Source organism: Rhodamnia argentea, chromosome 10, assembly GCF_020921035.1.
Source record: "Rhodamnia argentea isolate NSW1041297 chromosome 10, ASM2092103v1, whole genome shotgun sequence".
NCBI classification, from domain to species: Eukaryota; Viridiplantae; Streptophyta; class Magnoliopsida; order Myrtales; family Myrtaceae; genus Rhodamnia; species Rhodamnia argentea.
The window spans coordinates 11036049-11053755 of record NC_063159.1 but is presented as its reverse complement, the minus strand read 5'-3'; the positions used below and the strand labels follow the sequence as shown (position 1 = coordinate 11053755).

At 44.1% G+C, this 17707-nt stretch overlaps 4 protein-coding genes across 9 annotated transcripts; 3 read left to right on the top strand and 1 right to left on the bottom strand.

The window, feature by feature from the left end:
- The first annotated feature begins 1446 nt into the window (after positions 1-1446).
- LOC115742827 (protein HOTHEAD-like) lies at positions 1447-3995 on the top strand. Its single transcript, XM_030677335.2, has 5 exons — positions 1447-1640; positions 1771-2412; positions 2687-3039; positions 3121-3647; positions 3761-3995. Exons 1-5 carry the CDS (start codon positions 1562-1564, stop codon positions 3819-3821), a joined length of 1662 nt encoding a protein of 553 aa, XP_030533195.1. The 5' UTR covers positions 1447-1561; the 3' UTR covers positions 3822-3995.
- Positions 3996-9474: 5479 nt separating this feature from the next.
- Positions 9475-11111, top strand: LOC115742830 (transcription factor TCP19). The gene has a single exon (XM_048271399.1). The coding sequence runs from the start codon at positions 9850-9852 to the stop codon at positions 10867-10869; it is 1020 nt and encodes a 339-aa protein (XP_048127356.1). The 5' UTR covers positions 9475-9849; the 3' UTR covers positions 10870-11111.
- A 2064-nt stretch (positions 11112-13175) lies between these two features.
- LOC115732383 (peroxidase 66) lies at positions 13176-15061 on the top strand. The gene is made up of 3 exons (XM_030663019.2): positions 13176-13491; positions 13609-13797; positions 14308-15061. The coding sequence occupies exons 1-3, from the start codon at positions 13273-13275 to the stop codon at positions 14869-14871; spliced, it is 972 nt and encodes a 323-aa protein (XP_030518879.1). The 5' UTR covers positions 13176-13272; the 3' UTR covers positions 14872-15061.
- A 54-nt stretch (positions 15062-15115) lies between these two features.
- On the bottom strand, positions 15116-17480 carry LOC115732384. Of its 6 annotated transcripts, none has more exons than XM_048271400.1 (5): positions 17249-17480; positions 16983-17025; positions 16153-16407; positions 15570-15783; positions 15116-15390 (listed from the first exon to the last, which is right to left on the bottom strand). In XM_048271400.1, the coding sequence occupies exons 1-5, from the start codon at positions 17463-17465 to the stop codon at positions 15268-15270; spliced, it is 852 nt and encodes a 283-aa protein (XP_048127357.1). In that variant the 5' UTR covers positions 17466-17480; the 3' UTR covers positions 15116-15267. The 6 variants fall into 6 exon arrangements, with proteins under 6 accessions (XP_048127357.1, XP_048127359.1, XP_048127358.1 ...); XM_048271402.1 differs by having other exon boundaries at positions 15584-15783; XM_048271401.1 differs by having other exon boundaries at positions 16153-16324; positions 17249-17443.
- Between the last annotated feature and the right edge of the window lie 227 nt (positions 17481-17707).

The following is a 17707-nucleotide window of genomic DNA, read 5'->3' as shown; positions in this document are numbered from 1 at the left end:
TCCCTCCACTGCCCTTTTACATGGCTGGCCGCGATTGTCTTTCGTCTTCGTACCTTTAATTTTCTTGTTAACATGCATTTCACGTCCGAGAGTCAACAAAAGGACTCTTCACGTCTTTTATCGATTTCCATGTCGATCCACATTTTGAAAGGTGCTCTGTCGACGCTTTTCGGCGAGACAATAGGAATTCGAATGTCCAATACTAAACTTGTAGATCCGGTACTGGACATAAAGCAAGTGAAGGGCATCGCCGCCGTTTGAACGTGAAGGATTCAATTAGCCGGCTAATCGGATCCGCCAACTCTCTCGATTCATGTCACCCGTCTTAAAGGATGGTGACTACTCTCTTCACCTAACGCTCACGCACATAAATCGGGAAAAGCACTTCGCACTAGAACAAGAGCACGGGTCTGAAAGTCCATTTTTCAAAACAAGGATAAAGATTATATCTCTCTTAATTACCAAAAATGGGGGGCTAATTAAATTCCACGTGGGTCCAGATGGTGTAAAGTCAATTCTCAGTTCTCGCCTAGGCAAGATTAGTGAAATGCGATCTCTAATTACAAAAAAAAAAAAGAAGGAAAAAAAAAAGGTCTCAGTCTTAACATTAACTTGCCTCACCAACTGATGATGAGCAGTTGAGCTTTTATTGCTCCCATCCCCACCTCACCATGAAAGACCTCAGGAAATTTCAACTCAAAGTTCGTATTGTTGGTTCTTTTTGTCCAGGCTTTAAGTTATTTTTCACACCACTTCTTTACGAGGATCATGTCTTCAAAGGATTAATCGAATTTAGCCTCTTAATGATGCGTAATCAGTTTTTAAATTTCATTCGGTTAAGTAGGAACCCATTTGCTTTTGCTCGGGATAATTTCCAAAAAAGAAGTCCTAAACCTATTGCAATTATGTCAATTCAGTCCTTCCCGTGCTAAGGTGGATGCCAGCCGGCCCGTGAGTTAATATTTTAATAATTTATATGATTTTTTTTATTGTTACCTTTTTTCTTTATTTTTCGTTTCTTTTTTTCGTCGGCGACCAGCTAGAGGTAGAACAAGGAAGGGGGAAGGAGAAGGGAAAGAAAAAAAAAAGAAAAAAATATTAAAATATTATATTGCCGGCAAACCAAAACTCGCTGGAAGGACTGAATTAGCACGATTGCAAAAAGTTTAGGACTGAATTAGCTAAAAAAAAATAAGTTTAGAACTAAATTGACACAATTACAATAGATTTAGGATTTTTTTTTTGGTAATTTTCCCGCTTTTGCGCCGACCTTGATGAAATTGTTTATTAGGACAATGAGCGGCAAAGTGATCAGTAACCAAGAGAATGACCAGGCAATGTTCATGGTCATTGGAGTGGTTGTGAGCACTAATGAAGCATAAGATCGACAAGCGAATGCCAAATTAGGAAACAGTCGCTGATATAGACGTCTCTGAGAAAGTGAGCAGGACAATATTTCTAAGCAGTTAGCCACAATTCCGCGTTCTTTGAAGATTTGGAGCTCTTCAGAAGGCAGAGCGATCTGCAGGCGAATGTAGTCAACTGAAGTTTCGGCCCCATCATGGATCTACGAAGATGGAGGTTGCTCTGTGTTCTCGCTGTAAATTTCGTCTTCCATGGCATTTGCAACTCGGAGAAAGGTACTCCTTTCAAGTCTCCACGAACTGTAGTCATGCTACAGGTTCCTCCAAAGACATTGTCCTGTTGAAGTTTTTGATGGAAAAACTGTACTAACTGTAGGGTCTTGTGATTTCTCTTCTTTTTTTAAAGCTCCGGACTACACGTTCCTTCACGACGCAGAATCGGCTCCGTCCGTTTCATTCCATGACTACATTGTCATCGGTGGAGGAACCTCCGGCTGCGCGCTAGCCGCCACGCTCTCCGGGGGAGCAACGGTTCTGGTCCTCGAAAGAGGGGGCTCCCCCTACGGGAACCGCAACATAGAGGACATGGCAAATTTCAACGTGAACCTTGTGGACACCGGTCCGAACTCGCCGTCCCAGCAATTCGTGTCCGAGGACGGCGTGCTCAACACGCGGGCAAGGGTCCTCGGTGGGGGGAGCGCGCTGAACGCCGGCTTCTATACGCGTGCGAGCAAGGACTACGTGAAGGAGGCCGGCTGGGACGAGAAGCTGGTGGAGGAGTCGTACGAGTGGGTGGAGAGGAAGGTGGCGTTCCGGCCGCCTGTGCTGGGTTGGCAGTCGGCAGTGAGAGACGGGCTGGTGGAAGCCGGGGTGACGCCAGACCACGGCTTTACGTACGAACATCTGGTCGGTACTAAAGTTGGAGGCACTATCTTTAATAGGAGCGGGCATAGGCACACGGCGGCCAATTTGTTGGAATATGCTCAGCCCAACAGCATCGATGTCCGCTTATTCGCCACAGTCCATAAGATCTTGTTCAGTACGGTCGGTAAGTAGTTCCTCAAAACTGATTTGAACATCATGTGAAGTGCCGAAGGCAAAATAACGACACCTTCATCGGATCACTTGTTTTCACCATACACATAAAGACTTGGTAAATCATCCCGCCTTCGTTTTTGTGTCTGAAAATTGTAATTATGGGCAATTTTGCTGGCAAAAGAAGTAGGGAGTAGAATTAGAATAAGCAAATTTAAGGACCCATCAGCCATCGACTCTGGATTATCCCAGGCGCATTCTCTGAATGCCCCGAAATGTGAAATTAGGGGAAAGAAGGCCAAGAGCATATGGAGTGATCTTCGAAGATAAAGAGGGGAAAATGCACGGGGCCTACTTGAGGAAGAAGACGGGGAACGAGATCATAGTGTCGGCCGGAGCGATGGGAAGCCCGCAGGTGCTGATGCTGAGTGGGATTGGGCCGGGCCAACATCTGAAGGACCACGGACTCAAGGTCGTGCTCGACCAGCCCATGGTCGGACAAGGGATGGCCGATAATCCGATGAATGCCCTCTTTGTCCCCTCCAGGAGGCCCGTCGAGATATCGCTCATCCAAGTGGTGGGGATCACTCGTTTCGGCAGCTACATTGAGACTTCCAGTGGGTCTGGCTTTGGCAATCAGGTTCGCTTAGCTGCTGTCTTTCCCTTTTTCTAAACTCCGGTTTTGGGCAAATGTTCAGAGAGTGCTACATCCCTTACGCAGATAGGGCGACCAGGAATGATGCCTCCCCCAGTGAGAGGCTTCGTGAACTCGTCTCAGCAGGGTGGATTCATCCTTGAGAAGATAAAGGGACCGATCTCCAAAGGCCATCTCGAGCTGCGAACCACCAGCCCCAAACACAACCCCTCCGTCACCTTCAACTACTTCAAACACCCTGAGGACTTGAGGAGGTGCGTCCAGGGCATGAAGACCATCATTGACGTCCTCAACTCTCAAGCGATGTCCAGTTTCCGCTACGAGGAGTTGCCTGTGGAGACTCTCATTAGCATCATGGTGGCCTCGCCGGTGAACCTGAGGCCCCGCCACCCGACCGCCGCCATCTCACTGAAGCAGTTTTGTATCGACACCGTCATGACCATTTGGCATTACCACGGAGGGTGTCAAGTTGGACGCGTGGTCGACCGCGATTACAAGGTGATCGGTGTGGATAGTTTGAGAGTTGTTGATGGTTCCACGTTCAGTGCTTCTCCGGGGACAAATCCTCAAGCCACTGTTATGATGCTTGGAAGGTGGGGACTTGTATATATGTTTGCCACCTTCATCGTACGTGCATGTAAGATAAAATAATTTTAAATGTCTGACGAAGGTTTGTCTTTTGCTTTCTCTTGTTTTGTGAATGCAGATACATGGGACAGAAGATATTGCGGGAGAGAGCTTCCAACAAGGTGAAAACCGTGAAATAGAACCGTGTCCAATGTTGTTGACTCTTTCGTGAGACGATTAAAAACGACTTTGTGGGGAGCATAGCTTACGTACATAGGGCTCCAGGAAGTTGTGTTCGATCTACCTTGTCCTTCATCCAGTGTTCAGAGGAATAGAACATCGAGCAAATAAAAGAGAGGACCTCTTCTTCTAGAGTTTCAATTTTCAATCGCGAGAGCGAATTCATATAAATCTTCACGGAAAACGCTTCTCTTATAAGTTACATTTCGTGTTCATGTTGAAAACGAAAGGCTGTTTAGGCGATAGGAAGGATTAACTTCGTATGCACAAAGTGTGCACAAAAAGTTCAGGGCAAGCAAACCCGAAAGCACTCGAATGGTGAAAAAATAAGCTTTATTATGAACCAAATGCTACTAGCACTGTTGAGTCGTTAACTGAGGTCAGGGGTGATTAGTTTACGGGGTGGGCGGAAAAATCAGGAACCGCCCTTTAGGGACCGGTCTCACAAATCCTGAAACTGGAAACCGCTCGTAGATTCCTAGACCCACCCAAGATCCGCAGCACTAGTCCAATCCGATTTCATGGTGGGTCCACAGAACAGGTCCTATCCTGGGAGGCTGGAAATGACTAGTTTATAATGCTCCTCTCCCAATCCGCCGTCGCCTCGTACGCTTCCATCGCGTCACTGTTCTCCGACACCATGAGAGCGGATTCAGTCCTGGAACCTTGTTAATTTTCGTGGAAGCGTGTGTTGGTTTTTGGTGGGTGTGTTTGCGTGGGGTTCTTCAGCCACTTCAAGGTAAGGAGTAACGACAAGGCAAAATGGGCAAAGATTTGGCAGGAACTGGTAAAGCAATGAGGGCTCAAGAGAAATGTTTTTTTTTTCCTTTTTTCAAAATAGTTTTGGCCCTTTTGGTTATTACAAGAGGGGAACGTGTGTGTGATCTGCTGGCTTCTCTGTGTATATCACAATTAGGACCACCACCAAGCCTATTTATAGGCTAACTTCACCGACTTATACATACAAAATATCTCTGTTTTGTCATAGATTTTTCATTGTAAGTACAATAATTTAGGGGCATCACTCAGCGTTACCTAGGGAGCTAATAATTCGACAAGAGGGAGATACGAAATCTCCATATAGTAGCCAATATAACAATCATCCGGGAAGGTCTGATTTTTTTGTAGAGCGAAGCTCGGCCTCTTACATTTTTACGTACCTTAGTCAAAATAATATGAAAATCAGTTAACTTGTTATAAAACCGTCTCATATTGCGTTTCATCCAAATGCAATATATGGTTGCTAAGGAGGATAACTTAAGAAGTCCGACCGCCAAGTCTTTGCCCTTTGTTGCCTTAATTATCCACCGGAGTTTCTCATTCTATCCTCCTAAAGGGCGCCTTATCCCATGTTGTGATAGGATACGGCGTCCTATGCTGCTTGTCCACTCACACCGTCAGAACAAATGTGGTTTGTCTTCTATACTAGCCATGTAGAAATCATATTGGATATCAAGTGTAGGTAGCCATTGTGTGACGATCTCAATTGTCGGTAATCTATCTTTACATACTAGCCAACCAATAAAACTATGTTTGCTAATGCCGCTGGTCCAAATTAGGTTATACCACTCTACAGAAGGTCTCACTTGTCCGAACTTGTCATATATATTTTAACAACAGTATATTGAGCATAGACTAACCTATGATAGAACAAGTCGCAATTTAAGGTGACATCGCCAACTCCAAGCCATATTGTCCTTACTATGGATCTACATAAATGGGGTGCCTCTGCTTTGGTGTTGCGAACCCATATACTCCAAGGGGAAGAGGATGGATGATTGATGAGGATCTATAGCATGCGGCCTAACAATACTTTGTTCGATTTGTTCAAATCGGGCAATCCTAATCCTCCTTCCTTTTTAGATGAGCAAATTACTTGCCATGCAATCCTGTGTGAACCATGATTCACTATATTCCAAAAGGAAGAGGATGGATGATCTTTCGTTTCTTTTTAAGTTGATTTCCACCGCCATTCTTCATCTTTTACTTGGACATTTTTTAGACCACAAATTTCTACTTATTCCTTTATCTAGGAGTTTCTAGGTTGCACTAATTCTAGATAATTCTAGAAAATGGATCATAAATCAACAGACCTCAAGGGTTTCAGCTCCAATTGTAGATCTACTACTTCTCGCGAAGGAATCGAAGCTCCATTCAAGCAAAACCCCGTGCTCCTACAAGGCAAGGTACTGACATGATTGAGAGTGTGAAAATCCAAGAGCTCTCTTATAGCGAAGAGAGAGAGAGAGAGAGCTCAAAAGGTGAGGTGCTCTCCCTCTCTCTTTTCTTTCTTCACTTCACCTTTTGAGAAAAGCTACATGTATAGGTACAGTCCATGTGGTTTGGGTGGGTGGTTCCACTCCTGAAACCGGGAATTGGGCCGATCATAGAGAAACCGCTCAAAACCAGCAGGTTCGATCTGATTGTGAGTGATCCGGGTGGTTTCCGGTTCTTTTGCTGACCCCTAACTGGGGCACACAATTAACTCTAATTAGATATTTATGCCAATGTGCCGTATTAGAACTCCACATGAGTCGTATCACGTCGCCCGCTAAACTACTTCTAGTATTAGTCATACAAGCAAAGGCCGCCCCGAATGGTAATGGCTAATGCAAGCGAGAAGTGGTAGAAATTTGTGGCGAATAGGCAGGTAGATGCACGTGTTGCGTCGCCTCCTCCATCGCGCTCCATAAGTAAGGGCATCTCTTCTTGTCAATAAATTTTGTTCACTCCTACTTTCTCACCTTCAAAAGCATGGACAGAGCCAGGTGAGACAGAGATTAGAGGAAGAAGAATCTTACCCCTTCGAGACACAGAACTTTTTCGAGGACGACTCGAAATGCAGAAGAAGGATAGGGATCGGGAAAAATTCGGGGACGCGAAACTTTGGTTCCCCAAAGATAATCCCACAAGGAAAAGCAGCTTCACTTTGCGTACTTGAACAGGATATCCGTTAGCATATGCCATATTGCTTCAATGGCTTATTCCTTCCCCAACGGGCAATTCTGCTGCTTATAAAGCTCAGTAAGAAGCACACAGTCTTCATGACTAAGAAGCAATCATAGAAGTAGATGCCGTCGAAGAAGTGCGATGAGATCTTTGGTGTGCATGAATAAGCTAATCAGTAGTAGGGCATCTCTTACTTGGCGTGCAATGGAGATCAACTACTGCTGATCTCGTTGGAGCCTTTTCAATTCCAATGACATGCCAAAGGAGAGTTGCCCTGCGACTGCTTCAGCTTAGCTCTCTCTCTCGCTCTCTCTCTGGGGAAGTTTCTTCTTGGCCTTGCTAATTCAGCTGGGTTGGCATAGCTTTCATGTTCTTGTGCGTTTTGCTTGTTATGATTACGTGAACTGTCATTTGCTGTAGAAGTGACAAATTGGTTAGATCTCCAGTTCTTTCTCTAGGTGGTCATCTATATCTTGGGATTCCTGTAGGTGGAATAATATTTTTCCACAAGCGGCCTTTCACCAATCATGATAAAGACCGCTTGTAGAATATAGTTATTGCACCTCTATCTTCTGATCTCTAACTTCACTAATTTCTTTTCATTAACATATGTATTAACCGCGGCGATTTAATTATGTAGTAATCGGACTGCATATTATACTTACTATGATAGCTTTCTAGCACCTATAAATTTGAAGTGAACTTTAACATAGTGAGTGGATTTGAAAAAAATATGCTACTTCTTAAGAAATTAGCCTCTTATTTACCTGAGTTTGAGCATATAACTTTGGGTCCTTGGATTTGATCCCTCGCAAGTTCGGGTTTCGATTGTTCTCTCAACACGATCAAGGTCAGAAAAAGAAAGGGAAAAGTCTCAAAAAAGTCCTAAACCTATTGCATTAATGCCAATGCAGTCCTAAACCTTTTATTGGTGTCAATTCATTACTAAACATTTTGCATTGATGACAATTCAGTCCTAAACATTTTATTGGTGTTAATTCGGTCATAAACCTTTTGCATTTCTATTAATTGAGTCAATTTGGCCAAGATTGGCTAGGAAATTTGATGATGTGGACGTTGATTGTCCTATGTGGCATGGTTGGCGCCGACTCGAATATTTTTTATTTTAATATTTTTAAATAAATTTAAAAAAATTAATGATTGAGAAAAGTAAAAGAAGAAAAAACCAAAATATTTATTAAAAATATTTAAAAATATAAAAATAAATCCAAGGTAGTGCCAGCCATGCCACATATGACAACCGATGTCCACATGAATTTTCGGCTAAGATTGGTTGGATTAACTCAATTAATGTAAATACAAAAGATTTAGGATCGAATTGATATTAATATAAAATGTTTCTGATCGAATCAACACAAATAAAAGGTTTAGTATTGAATTGACACAACCGCAAAAGGTTTATGACTGAATTGACACCAATACAATCGCTTTATGATTTTTCTAACACTTTTCCAAAAAAAAAAAGATAAGGCTACCATCGTTTTCTTTGTTTCTTTTTTTTTTTGGGGGGGATCAGAAGGGCTACTATCGTTTAAAATGCATATCATGTGTAGAAATGTTCTCATGGCGGACGGAGCTTTTGACCTGTATTTTTTTAATAATTCTTAATAGTACTCTCACGCTTTGAAAGCAAATAGCGTGAGCCGTGTTTATGGAATGTTCTAAGTGATATTCGTGAAACTTCCAAAGCTCAAATTTGAGTAACGTACTATTTTCTTTTAGTTTCAATTAATCGAACAAAACGCATTACGATTTATCAAAATGAAAAAAAAAATATTGAGTTGATTTTGTGGAAAAATGAATAATTTAAAACAAAAAGTAAAAAAAAAAATTGATTGCACGTATCGCTTCTAAAATATTTAATTATCACATTACCCATTCATTTAACAATTTAAACTATTAGAGCAGTTTGGCTGTGATCATACAAAATCTCGCAAACATTTCATTTTTAATAAAGATGAGACTTATGTCATTTATGGCAAGAGATACATGTTCGTGTGACATTTTAATCTTTCGAACCGAGAAAGTTAAATGATCGAACCTTCAAATTTAAATGTGAGGAAGTGTTTATGGGAATCTCACTCGGCCACTACCTTATCCAAGCGAAAAGAAATTAAGATAAAGGCATCAGATCGAGAATTTCGATATTATCAATTTCTTGAAAAAAAAAATAACTTCAGAAACATCTAATAGCGTAGTTGCTCGGAAGAAAAATAGTGTATACTACTGTATTACTCTTGTCAAGATTCCCACCGGCACAACATCGTATCGCATGACGTAATTCCAAATTACCAATTTCCAAACTTGGTTCCGACTTGAGCTGTCTTGCTACGTAACCCTCTATTTCTAAGAGTACATGTGTCTATGTTATACGAGTAAAGTCCATATCCTATACCAAAGCCAAGTGGCATGTTCATGCGACCACCATATCTCCAAAATGTTGCCGGAATCTCTCAGCAAGGTGGGGCCCACTATGCCCTAGGCCCTCCCGTCCATCTCCCGGGCCCATAACTGGTGAGGCTCTCCTGACCGTCCATTTCTTCCCATCCCAAAACTCCATAAATAGGGGCCCCACAACACCTTTCTGGTTTTTCACACCCCGAGATGTGGAGCCCCTCTCGCCTCGCCTTCTGCGCACAGCACATGTGGTGGCTTCTTCCTCGTTCCTGTCTAGGGTTTGTATTTGTATTTTCTTTGCTCTCTGTGTTTTCCCTAATTCCTCCTCTGCCACTGCCTCTGCCTCTTCTTCTTCGTCGTTCTTCGTTCTTCTTGTCCACCGTGTTTTTCTCTCTTTTTTTAAAAAAAATTCTCGGCATCTCGTCATCATTGTTTCTGTTTGTCCATGGTAGATTCAAACCCCTCGGTCAACCTATCGCTTTCTGCTTTTGATGCGTCGTGGAGAGCAGTGCGTGTTGTTGTTCATCAAATCTCGCCGCTCGTTTCAATTTCGGAATAAGGCATAAATTCGTCTTCGCGGTGATTTTGTCTCAGGTTCGCGCTTCCGCTATTTTGAGCCGAATGGAGTCTAATCAGGACCGGGACGTGGAGGACGACGGCAGAGCAATCGCCACAATCGACCGTGATGAGCGGAACGCCGGCGAGATTTCGCCTTCCCAGCCACCGCGGACGGCGGTCCGTAACGAGTTCCTCAAGGAAGAGCTGGCCAACGGCGACCCCGAGCACGAGACGCTCCTCGTCCCGGTCGGCGGCTCGCAGGTTTCTCTCCCCTCCCGGCGGTTCCAGAGAGCGGTGGCTCCTCCGAGGCGGCCTTCCAAGGACCGCCACACAAAGGTGGAGGGGCGGGGGCGGAGGATCCGCATGCCGGCGGCTTGCGCGGCGAGGATTTTCCAGCTGACGAGGGAGTTGGGGCACAAGAACGACGGCGAGACCGTGCGGTGGTTGTTGGAGCACGCGGAGCACGCCATCATCGAGGCGACGGGTACCGGTACGGTCCCTGCGATCGCAGTCTCCGTGGGCGGGAGTCTGAAGATCCCGACGACGCCGTCCTCGTCCTCTAGGGAAGACGGTGATCATCCGAAGAAAAGGAGGAAGCGAGCTTCGAACAGCGATTACTTCGACGTCCGCGAGCCCGTCTCGACGCGGTCAGGGTTCGCGCCGATCACGTACTGTAGCGGTGGTGGTGGTGGTGGTGGTTTAAGTCACGGATTGATGCAGTTGTGGCCTGTGGGGACGCCGAATGGTGGCGATAGTGGTGGGACGGTGTTTGTGTTGCCCGGCTTGTCTGGTCAGGCGCAGCCGTCGTTTCTGGCGATCCCGCCAAATTTCAACGTCGGCGCTCGGCCAATCTCGAACTTAATGGCTGCACCGACTGGAGGCGGAGACGGCGGCTCCACAGAGGCGTCGACGGTGGCTCCGAGCTCGAGCTCACCGATGGCGGCGAGTGTCGTCAGTGGCAGCACAAGCAGCGGCACGCCGCACATGCTCAAGGATTTTTCCTTGGAGATATACGACAGGAAGGAGCTTCAGTTCCTGGGGCGGAGCCCAAACTCGCCGCCGTCATCTTGCTCGAAGCCCTGAGTACGGGTCGTCGTCAACAGTAGATGCCAAAGGTTAGAGCTGAAGAAGTAGGGCGTTCTCTGCTTTTTGATTTCTTCCTTGTTTTTTTTTTTTTTTTTCCAAATCCAGAGGTTGACATTATGAAGAAAACGAGGAACGCGACCAGCATCCTGAAACGCAAATCCTAGGACTCAGTTCATTCATGCCAATGTCGATTCGTGCTTTCGCTCCAATCTGTGACTGTGATTTTCCAATTTCAATCTCAAGTCCCCCTTTTCTTCATAATTTCAATTTAGCGGGCTCTGTTCTCCAAAAAAAAACAAAACATATGAAGAAAGGAAAAACAGAGGAATTGCCGATTAGGCGTGGTAGCTCGTGCACTTAGATGGATATGGGGAGGGTGGGGCCCACTTTTAGGTAGGCAAGGCAAGGCAAGTCTCACCCTCTCCTCGGGGAGGGGAGAAGAACGCGAGTGGGGCTTTTGTGTATTTGAATGTGGGCCCGCGTCACGAGTCGTGTCGTGAGAGGGCAGCACGTGTCCCAATATACGTGGGGGCCACCCTGCCATCAATTTTTTCCCCTCTCTGCTTCCCTGGCGGTCCCATCCATCCCCGTGCCAGGCTTTTGGCAGGCCCATTTGGACGCGTGGCGGCCTCTCGCGATTGCTTCTCGTGGGAGGGACGGCTCGACCGGTGCTTGCCAAGTCAGCACCTCAATTAATGCGGGCCCACCGTGTCTCCCCTTTTATTATTTTCTATCGAGCAATTATCGCATTCATTCGATTATTCTTCAAATGGGTGAAATGAAATCGTACGCCAGATTAGTGAACATAATATACTGCAAATTATATCAAGGCATGTTTAACATTCGATTTGAGGGACCCTCGTTGACATTGACGATACGATGGAATGCATTAACAGTAAAAAGTGATATGTTATCGCAAGAAATGAATGACGACTATTTAGTAAAGCTCGTACCAAACGCGCAAAGTAGAGAGCTATCGTGTCGTGCCTAAGCCATGGACTGGGCGGACCACTTGAACCAGCCCAGACCCGTCTAAGCCCACCCGGATCAAGGCACAATCTGAATCTGGGTGGGCTTGCGTTCCCTCGCGGGCCTTAGACTCGCCCACTTAAGTTCCGGTTAGGCTCGCCCCGTGCCCAAGATTCCCTCGTGTTCCCTCATGATTCTTTAATTTGCCTAGATTAATGATTGAATTCTATATGTTTTAGTTGTATGCAAAAAATAAAATAAAATTGGATAAGTGCACTGGACATCTTAAGACTTGTCGTGAAAGTACAATTGAATCGTAACACTTACAAAATGTACAATCAAGTCCTAAAACCTGTCAAATTAATGCATGAGTCATTCGTTAACTTCGTTCATTGAGGCTAACGGAAAATCCCAACGTGACTTTTTTATTTAATATTTTCTCTTCTCCACATGACACTACCTCACTAAAACATGAAATACAATACTAAAACGACATCATTTTGGCCTAAATCCTAAGTTTTTAACCATAATTTTATTAGATTAGATTTTTTTAAAATGTATTTTAAAAACACAAAAAGAAGGCAAGGGCAAGGGCAAGGGCAAGGGCGGGGGAACCTGGCCTTGCAACCGCTGCCCCACCATGGTTGGAAAGCGACAACGAGGGGCGACAGTGGTCGCCAGCCCTTGCCGAGCCCCCGCTAGCCTTTTCTGGTGACGGTGGGATGGCGGCTATGATGAGGGTGTGCTGCTTTCGCCTTCAGTTAGTCTAATTGGACAAATTTAACGAAAGGAATCAATTGTGTTAATTTGATAAGTTTTAGGATTTGATTGCGCTTTTTTATAAGTTTTGGGACTCCATTGTGATCAATTTGACACGTTTTTTGACTTTTAAATGTTTTGGGTTTTGGAACTCCCTTGACTTGGCTGCAAAAGCAAGTTTAGAGCCTTTGAATTGCTTGTGGCCAACCAGGCAACCAGTACTGAAAATGAATATCAACTCATATGAAGAAGAACGGCAGTACAGCGTGGATGAGTACTTCATCTCTCACCAACCAACCCCTACGCCTCATATTAAACTAACTTGATAGGGATAAGCCAACCATAGAATAAGCATCCATCTCTCCCTTTGCTTTACAGCATTCGAAACATAAGGTGATCTATTGTTATTGTGCGAGTTAATCTGAATATATATATTTTGAATCTCTAAAGCTTGGAGCTTATATGGAGACACTTGGTCTCAAAGTACACTAAAAGCCACAGCTTAATTCTATTTTCCCACATTGAGTGACTTGAAAGCGTGCATAAGATGTCCGTGATATCAACATCCGAGCACCCGAACATGTATTCCTCCATTATATATCCTGCTTCGTCTAACCATAAGTCAAGTCCACCATATCCACATCCGGGCATTTCTTGCTTCGATATATCGATATGGCCGCTCTTGCGCTGAAGCCTTGCTCTTGCGTGATTATCGCCCTTCTACTCGCGATGGTTTCGATATCAAAGGCCGTACTTGATGCCCATTATTACGACCAGACATGTCCACAAGCTGAGAAAATCATTTTGCAAACGGTCGAAAATGCCACAAGGCACGACCCCAAAGTCCCCGCTCGCCTCCTCAGGATGTTCTTCCATGACTGTTTCATTCGGGTATCGCCATATCCATCTACGAACTTATATGCAAAATCTCTCTCTCTCTCTCTCTCTCTCTCTCTCTCTCTCTCTCTCTCTCTCTCACGCTTGTCATTGGATCGTGCATACACACAGGGATGCGACGCGTCGTTATTGCTCAACTCTACTCCGGGAAACCAAGCAGAGAAAGACGGCCCTCCTAATATCTCGGTTCGAGCATTCTATGTGATCGATGATGCCAAAGCAAAGCTCGAAATGGCATGTCCACATACAGTCTCTTGTGCTGATATCGTCACCATTGCAGCTAGAGACGTAGTCACCATGGTAATAACCATAACTGCCGCTAGTTAGCGGTTTTTACCTCACAACACGCATCGTGCGCATTGATCCTTCCTCTATATTTCTCATAATGATTCTGAGCTTAATTCTAAAACCGATATAAAGGCATATGAGGCTAGTTTAATTTCTACCTTGTTCATTAGATTAGTTCGAGCATGTTGGCAATTACTACACTAGATTTACTAAAGAAACTTCAAACAACTCGTTACTGATGAATTACAGCAACAAGGTTCAGCAAACTCGGCTATCGCAGCTTTAGAAAGTTGGTGTCTATGGAAATAAACCAGCAAGCCCGATAGAAAAAGGAAAAGAAATTTAAATGGCTTCTTATCTTATTGCTGTATTCTCTGTTCTTGTAGTTATCACTTGAGTCGCTTGAAAAGTTACTCCCTCGATAAAAGAAAAATTACTATGTTGCTCCACACATTCAAAAAATTACTACCGCCTCGAGATAGTTTTTACGGCATGATATTGTCTAACGTTTTCACGGTTAAGGCTGGAGGGCCATATTGGAACGTGCTGAAAGGGAGAAAAGATGGAAGAGTATCAAATGCTTCAGAGACGGTCAGCTTGCCGGCTCCAACCTTCAACGTGACCCAACTCCTTCAAAGCTTTGCCAAAAGAGGCTTAGGCCTCAAGGACTTGGTTGCACTATCTGGTGGTCACACCATAGGCTTCTCGCACTGTTCTTCTTTCGAAGCCCGGCTTCGTAACTTCAGCTCGACTCATGATGTTGATCCGACCTTGAGCCATGCACTCGCACAACAGCTGAAGAATAAATGCCCTAAGCCGAACAGGGATCGAAATGCAGGACAGTTTCTGGATGCCACATCGGCAACTTTCGACAACAATTACTACAGAAGACTCATGGCGGGTGAAGGTGTGTTTGGGTCAGATCAAGCACTGTACAGCGATTACAGGACAAGGTGGATGGTGGATTCCTTTGCCAAAGATCAAAGTCTGTTTTTCAGAGAGTTTGCAGCTTCCATGGTAAGACTTGGAAGTGTTGGAGTGCGAGAAATTGGAGAAGTAAGAATAAAATGCAGAGCGGTAAACTGAGAGAGAGAGAGAGAGAGAGAGAGAACATATGTTTACTTTGCAAAGCATGATTTGCTAATTTCTTTTGTTTCCCATTTCTGGGTTTGTTTCTGATTCAATAACAGCCGATCTTCGTTGATGGCATAAGCATCACATGAAATACTCTTGCAATTTTCAAGCTAATGTCGCTTTGTTACGATAGTCACCAATTTAGAATCCAATCAAATTATGGGAAAAACACGGGATCAAATCGAAGAACGGTGGGTAAGGAAGAAGGTAAAAAGATTATCAGAATGGTAATAGCAGATGCAGTACGCTTTTGAATGATGACCAAGCTCCCTTCGTCCAGATATAAAACGTATCTATGCTTAAATATCTTTCTATGTGACTGTTAAAGGCTTGATCAACAAATTGAACTCAAGCAAAAGCTATATCAGAACGAAAGACATACTTGACCCCCTTTGTCACATTGCGGGCTTCATGAAGCATGCACTTATCGCCATGTATATGAAGCAGAGCCATTCCTTCAGCTGGAGCAACCTATAGAGTTAAGATGGAGATAAATCACAAACAGTAGAGCAGGACATGGAATAACAACTCCCCGCCATTTTTAGAGGATGCAACATGAAGAATGCAAGAAACAACACGAGGCAAAGACAATCTTATCGTATTTATCCAAGAGAAAAAGCTAACACAGAGAAAACACGGACAGGATATACCTCAGCCACAATACCATTTCTTGAATTGTAGAAGACAGTTTCTCCTCCAACTAGCAGCTCTGAAGGAGAATTACTATGGTTGCTTGAATCATTCTTAGCTTTTGACTTTGAACCTCCACTTAAGTAAATTAGTAAGGTGTAGTGGGTACGTTTTCCTTCACCAAGATCAACACTTTCATCAATGTGTCTTCCAAACCGCTGACCAACGTTGTACCTGATGTGTAGGCAACTCAACAAATTAATGAAATCAAACTTTACAGGTACTGATAACAACTATTTTCTCTGCCAGCTTTTAAGCTATTAACAGAGCGACTTTCAGTTCACAGTGTGCAATTGACTGAGAAAAGCTTCCATTCCAACCTAAGCATATTCAGAAATAAAGCAGCAGTAATGTAATTTGAAGCAGATATCAGACCTCAAATGCACAGCGTAAGGGAAATCATTTTCAGTTTACCCCAGATTGATGACACTATTCTTGCCAAATTCAAAGCCTTGAAAAAGTTAGCCATTGTGTGACTGATGCATCAATACATGGAAAAGGTAAAGAATGCGGTTTTGGTAATGCCTATAAAGCAATACAAACCTGTAAAATCTGAGATTTGGATTCAACCCAACAGCAACCCTCCCTCGAATTTTGATATCAGAGAACAATTTGTTAAGTCCAGATTCCCATATTGCATTTGCAAGCAAGGGATCAGTGACAGAAATCCTGTCATTGTCCCTGTAAGCTTCACCTTTTGTTGGACCAAGGCTTCCTTGGTGAACAAAGCCAATGGATTCAGCAACTTTTACAAATGCATTAGATTCAGCTGAAGTAAAAAAATTTTGCACCTGAAATCTTAACCATGAAAGAGAATCACCACTAGAAATACAGGTACATTCTACATGCAAACACATTTTCTTGCTAAATTAAAATACGTGGTTCCATGTTGCTTGGAGCGTACACACGAGTGGATCTAAAAACTAAGTTGCCACACCCTACTTTTAGTAGTGATCTGACAATCAAAGTTCTTGACCTATCCATCTTGATATATGAACCACTATGAAGAAAACTGTGTGAGAAACTCGTGCAGTCGAAGAAAACAACTGCATTCTCAGATTGAATGCAGAAAAGACAGTTGACCCATGAAGTGGAGCTACTCCAGCGGAAGCTGCATATATAAATTTCTAGCTGAGCCATGGAGACCAAATGAATATTTCCCGAGATATCATTTAGATAGTGATAAGTCATCCAATTATCAAGACAAACCAAACAACCAACACGGTCTGCTAAAAGAATCAATAGATCTTGCCGACGACTTGAGACGTTAATATCAGGCTCTGCCTCTAGGCTAACTATGACTAAAGAAATTGCATGGTTTCATATAATCCTACTTTCTTGAATGCAACATTTAATTGATCCCGCTTCTCAACCTGAGATTCCTTCCAGGCTCAACATCCCTTCTCCGATACAAATCTGCACAAACACCTCACGGGCAATGAGCATTTGCCTCCTCAAAACCCCCAACAGTCGATAAACACACCGGAACAATCCTACGAAATCTCGTGCCCTGTGTCGAACATCTTTTCCATCCACAAGAGCGAGCGTATCTCGACATATCTCGGACCGGAAGCACTAATTACGGCAACAAACATTGAGCAGAAACGATACGCAAGAGAGGAAGAGGCGGAAGTCGTACGGTGAAGAGATCGGTATCCTTGAGGCGAGTGATCTGGAGATCTTGCTTGGGCTTGACGAGGGGCCACTTGGCAATGGTCGGAGATGGAGATGGAGATGGTTTCGTCTTGGAGTTCTTTGCCTTCTCTCTTCCGTCTCCCATCTTCCTCTTCGCCTTCGTCGTCCCTGTTTCTTCCGCCATTCCCAGTTAATTTCCTCAGATTGCAATCACTTTCCATCGGAGGTCAGATTGATGACCCGGTCCAATCGTGGGTCCTCAGTGCTTAGATGGGCCAAATATTCTGGGCCTCTCAGCCCACAATGTATGGTTATTCGGTATAGAGCCAGCCACCAAAGCCCATTTTGCTGACTTCTCGGCCACATGAAATAGGGTACAGTAAGTGACCCAACTGACCACATGACCATCTTTTATACTTAAAATCCGATCAAAGTAATCTTCCATCCAGGCTAGTCAGAATTT

Excerpts from the sequence above, each read along its gene's own strand:
- LOC115742827 (XM_030677335.2), top strand. The coding sequence starts at position 1,562 with ATGGATCTACGAAGATGGAGGTTGCTCTGTGTTCTCGCTGTAAATTTC. Across the intron at positions 1,641-1,770 it reads CATTTGCAACTCGGAGAAAG|CTCCGGACTACACGTTCCTT; the intron begins GTACTCCTTTCA and ends CTTTTTTTAAAG. Across the intron at positions 3,648-3,760 it reads ACTGTTATGATGCTTGGAAG|ATACATGGGACAGAAGATAT; the intron begins GTGGGGACTTGT and ends TTGTGAATGCAG.
- LOC115742830 (XM_048271399.1), top strand. The coding sequence starts at position 9,850 with ATGGAGTCTAATCAGGACCGGGACGTGGAGGACGACGGCAGAGCAATC.
- LOC115732383 (XM_030663019.2), top strand. The coding sequence starts at position 13,273 with ATGGCCGCTCTTGCGCTGAAGCCTTGCTCTTGCGTGATTATCGCCCTT. Across the intron at positions 13,492-13,608 it reads TCCATGACTGTTTCATTCGG|GGATGCGACGCGTCGTTATT; the intron begins GTATCGCCATAT and ends GCATACACACAG. Across the intron at positions 13,798-14,307 it reads CTAGAGACGTAGTCACCATG|GCTGGAGGGCCATATTGGAA; the intron begins GTAATAACCATA and ends TTCACGGTTAAG.
- LOC115732384 (XM_048271400.1), bottom strand. The coding sequence starts at position 17,465 with ATGGAAAGTGATTGCAATCTGAGGAAATTAACTGGGAATGGCGGAAGA. Across the intron at positions 16,408-16,982 it reads GAGCCTGGAAGGAATCTCAG|ATTTCAGGTGCAAAATTTTT; the intron begins GTTGAGAAGCGG and ends TTCATGGTTAAG. Across the intron at positions 15,391-15,569 it reads GAAATGGTATTGTGGCTGAG|GTTGCTCCAGCTGAAGGAAT; the intron begins GTATATCCTGTC and ends TTAACTCTATAG.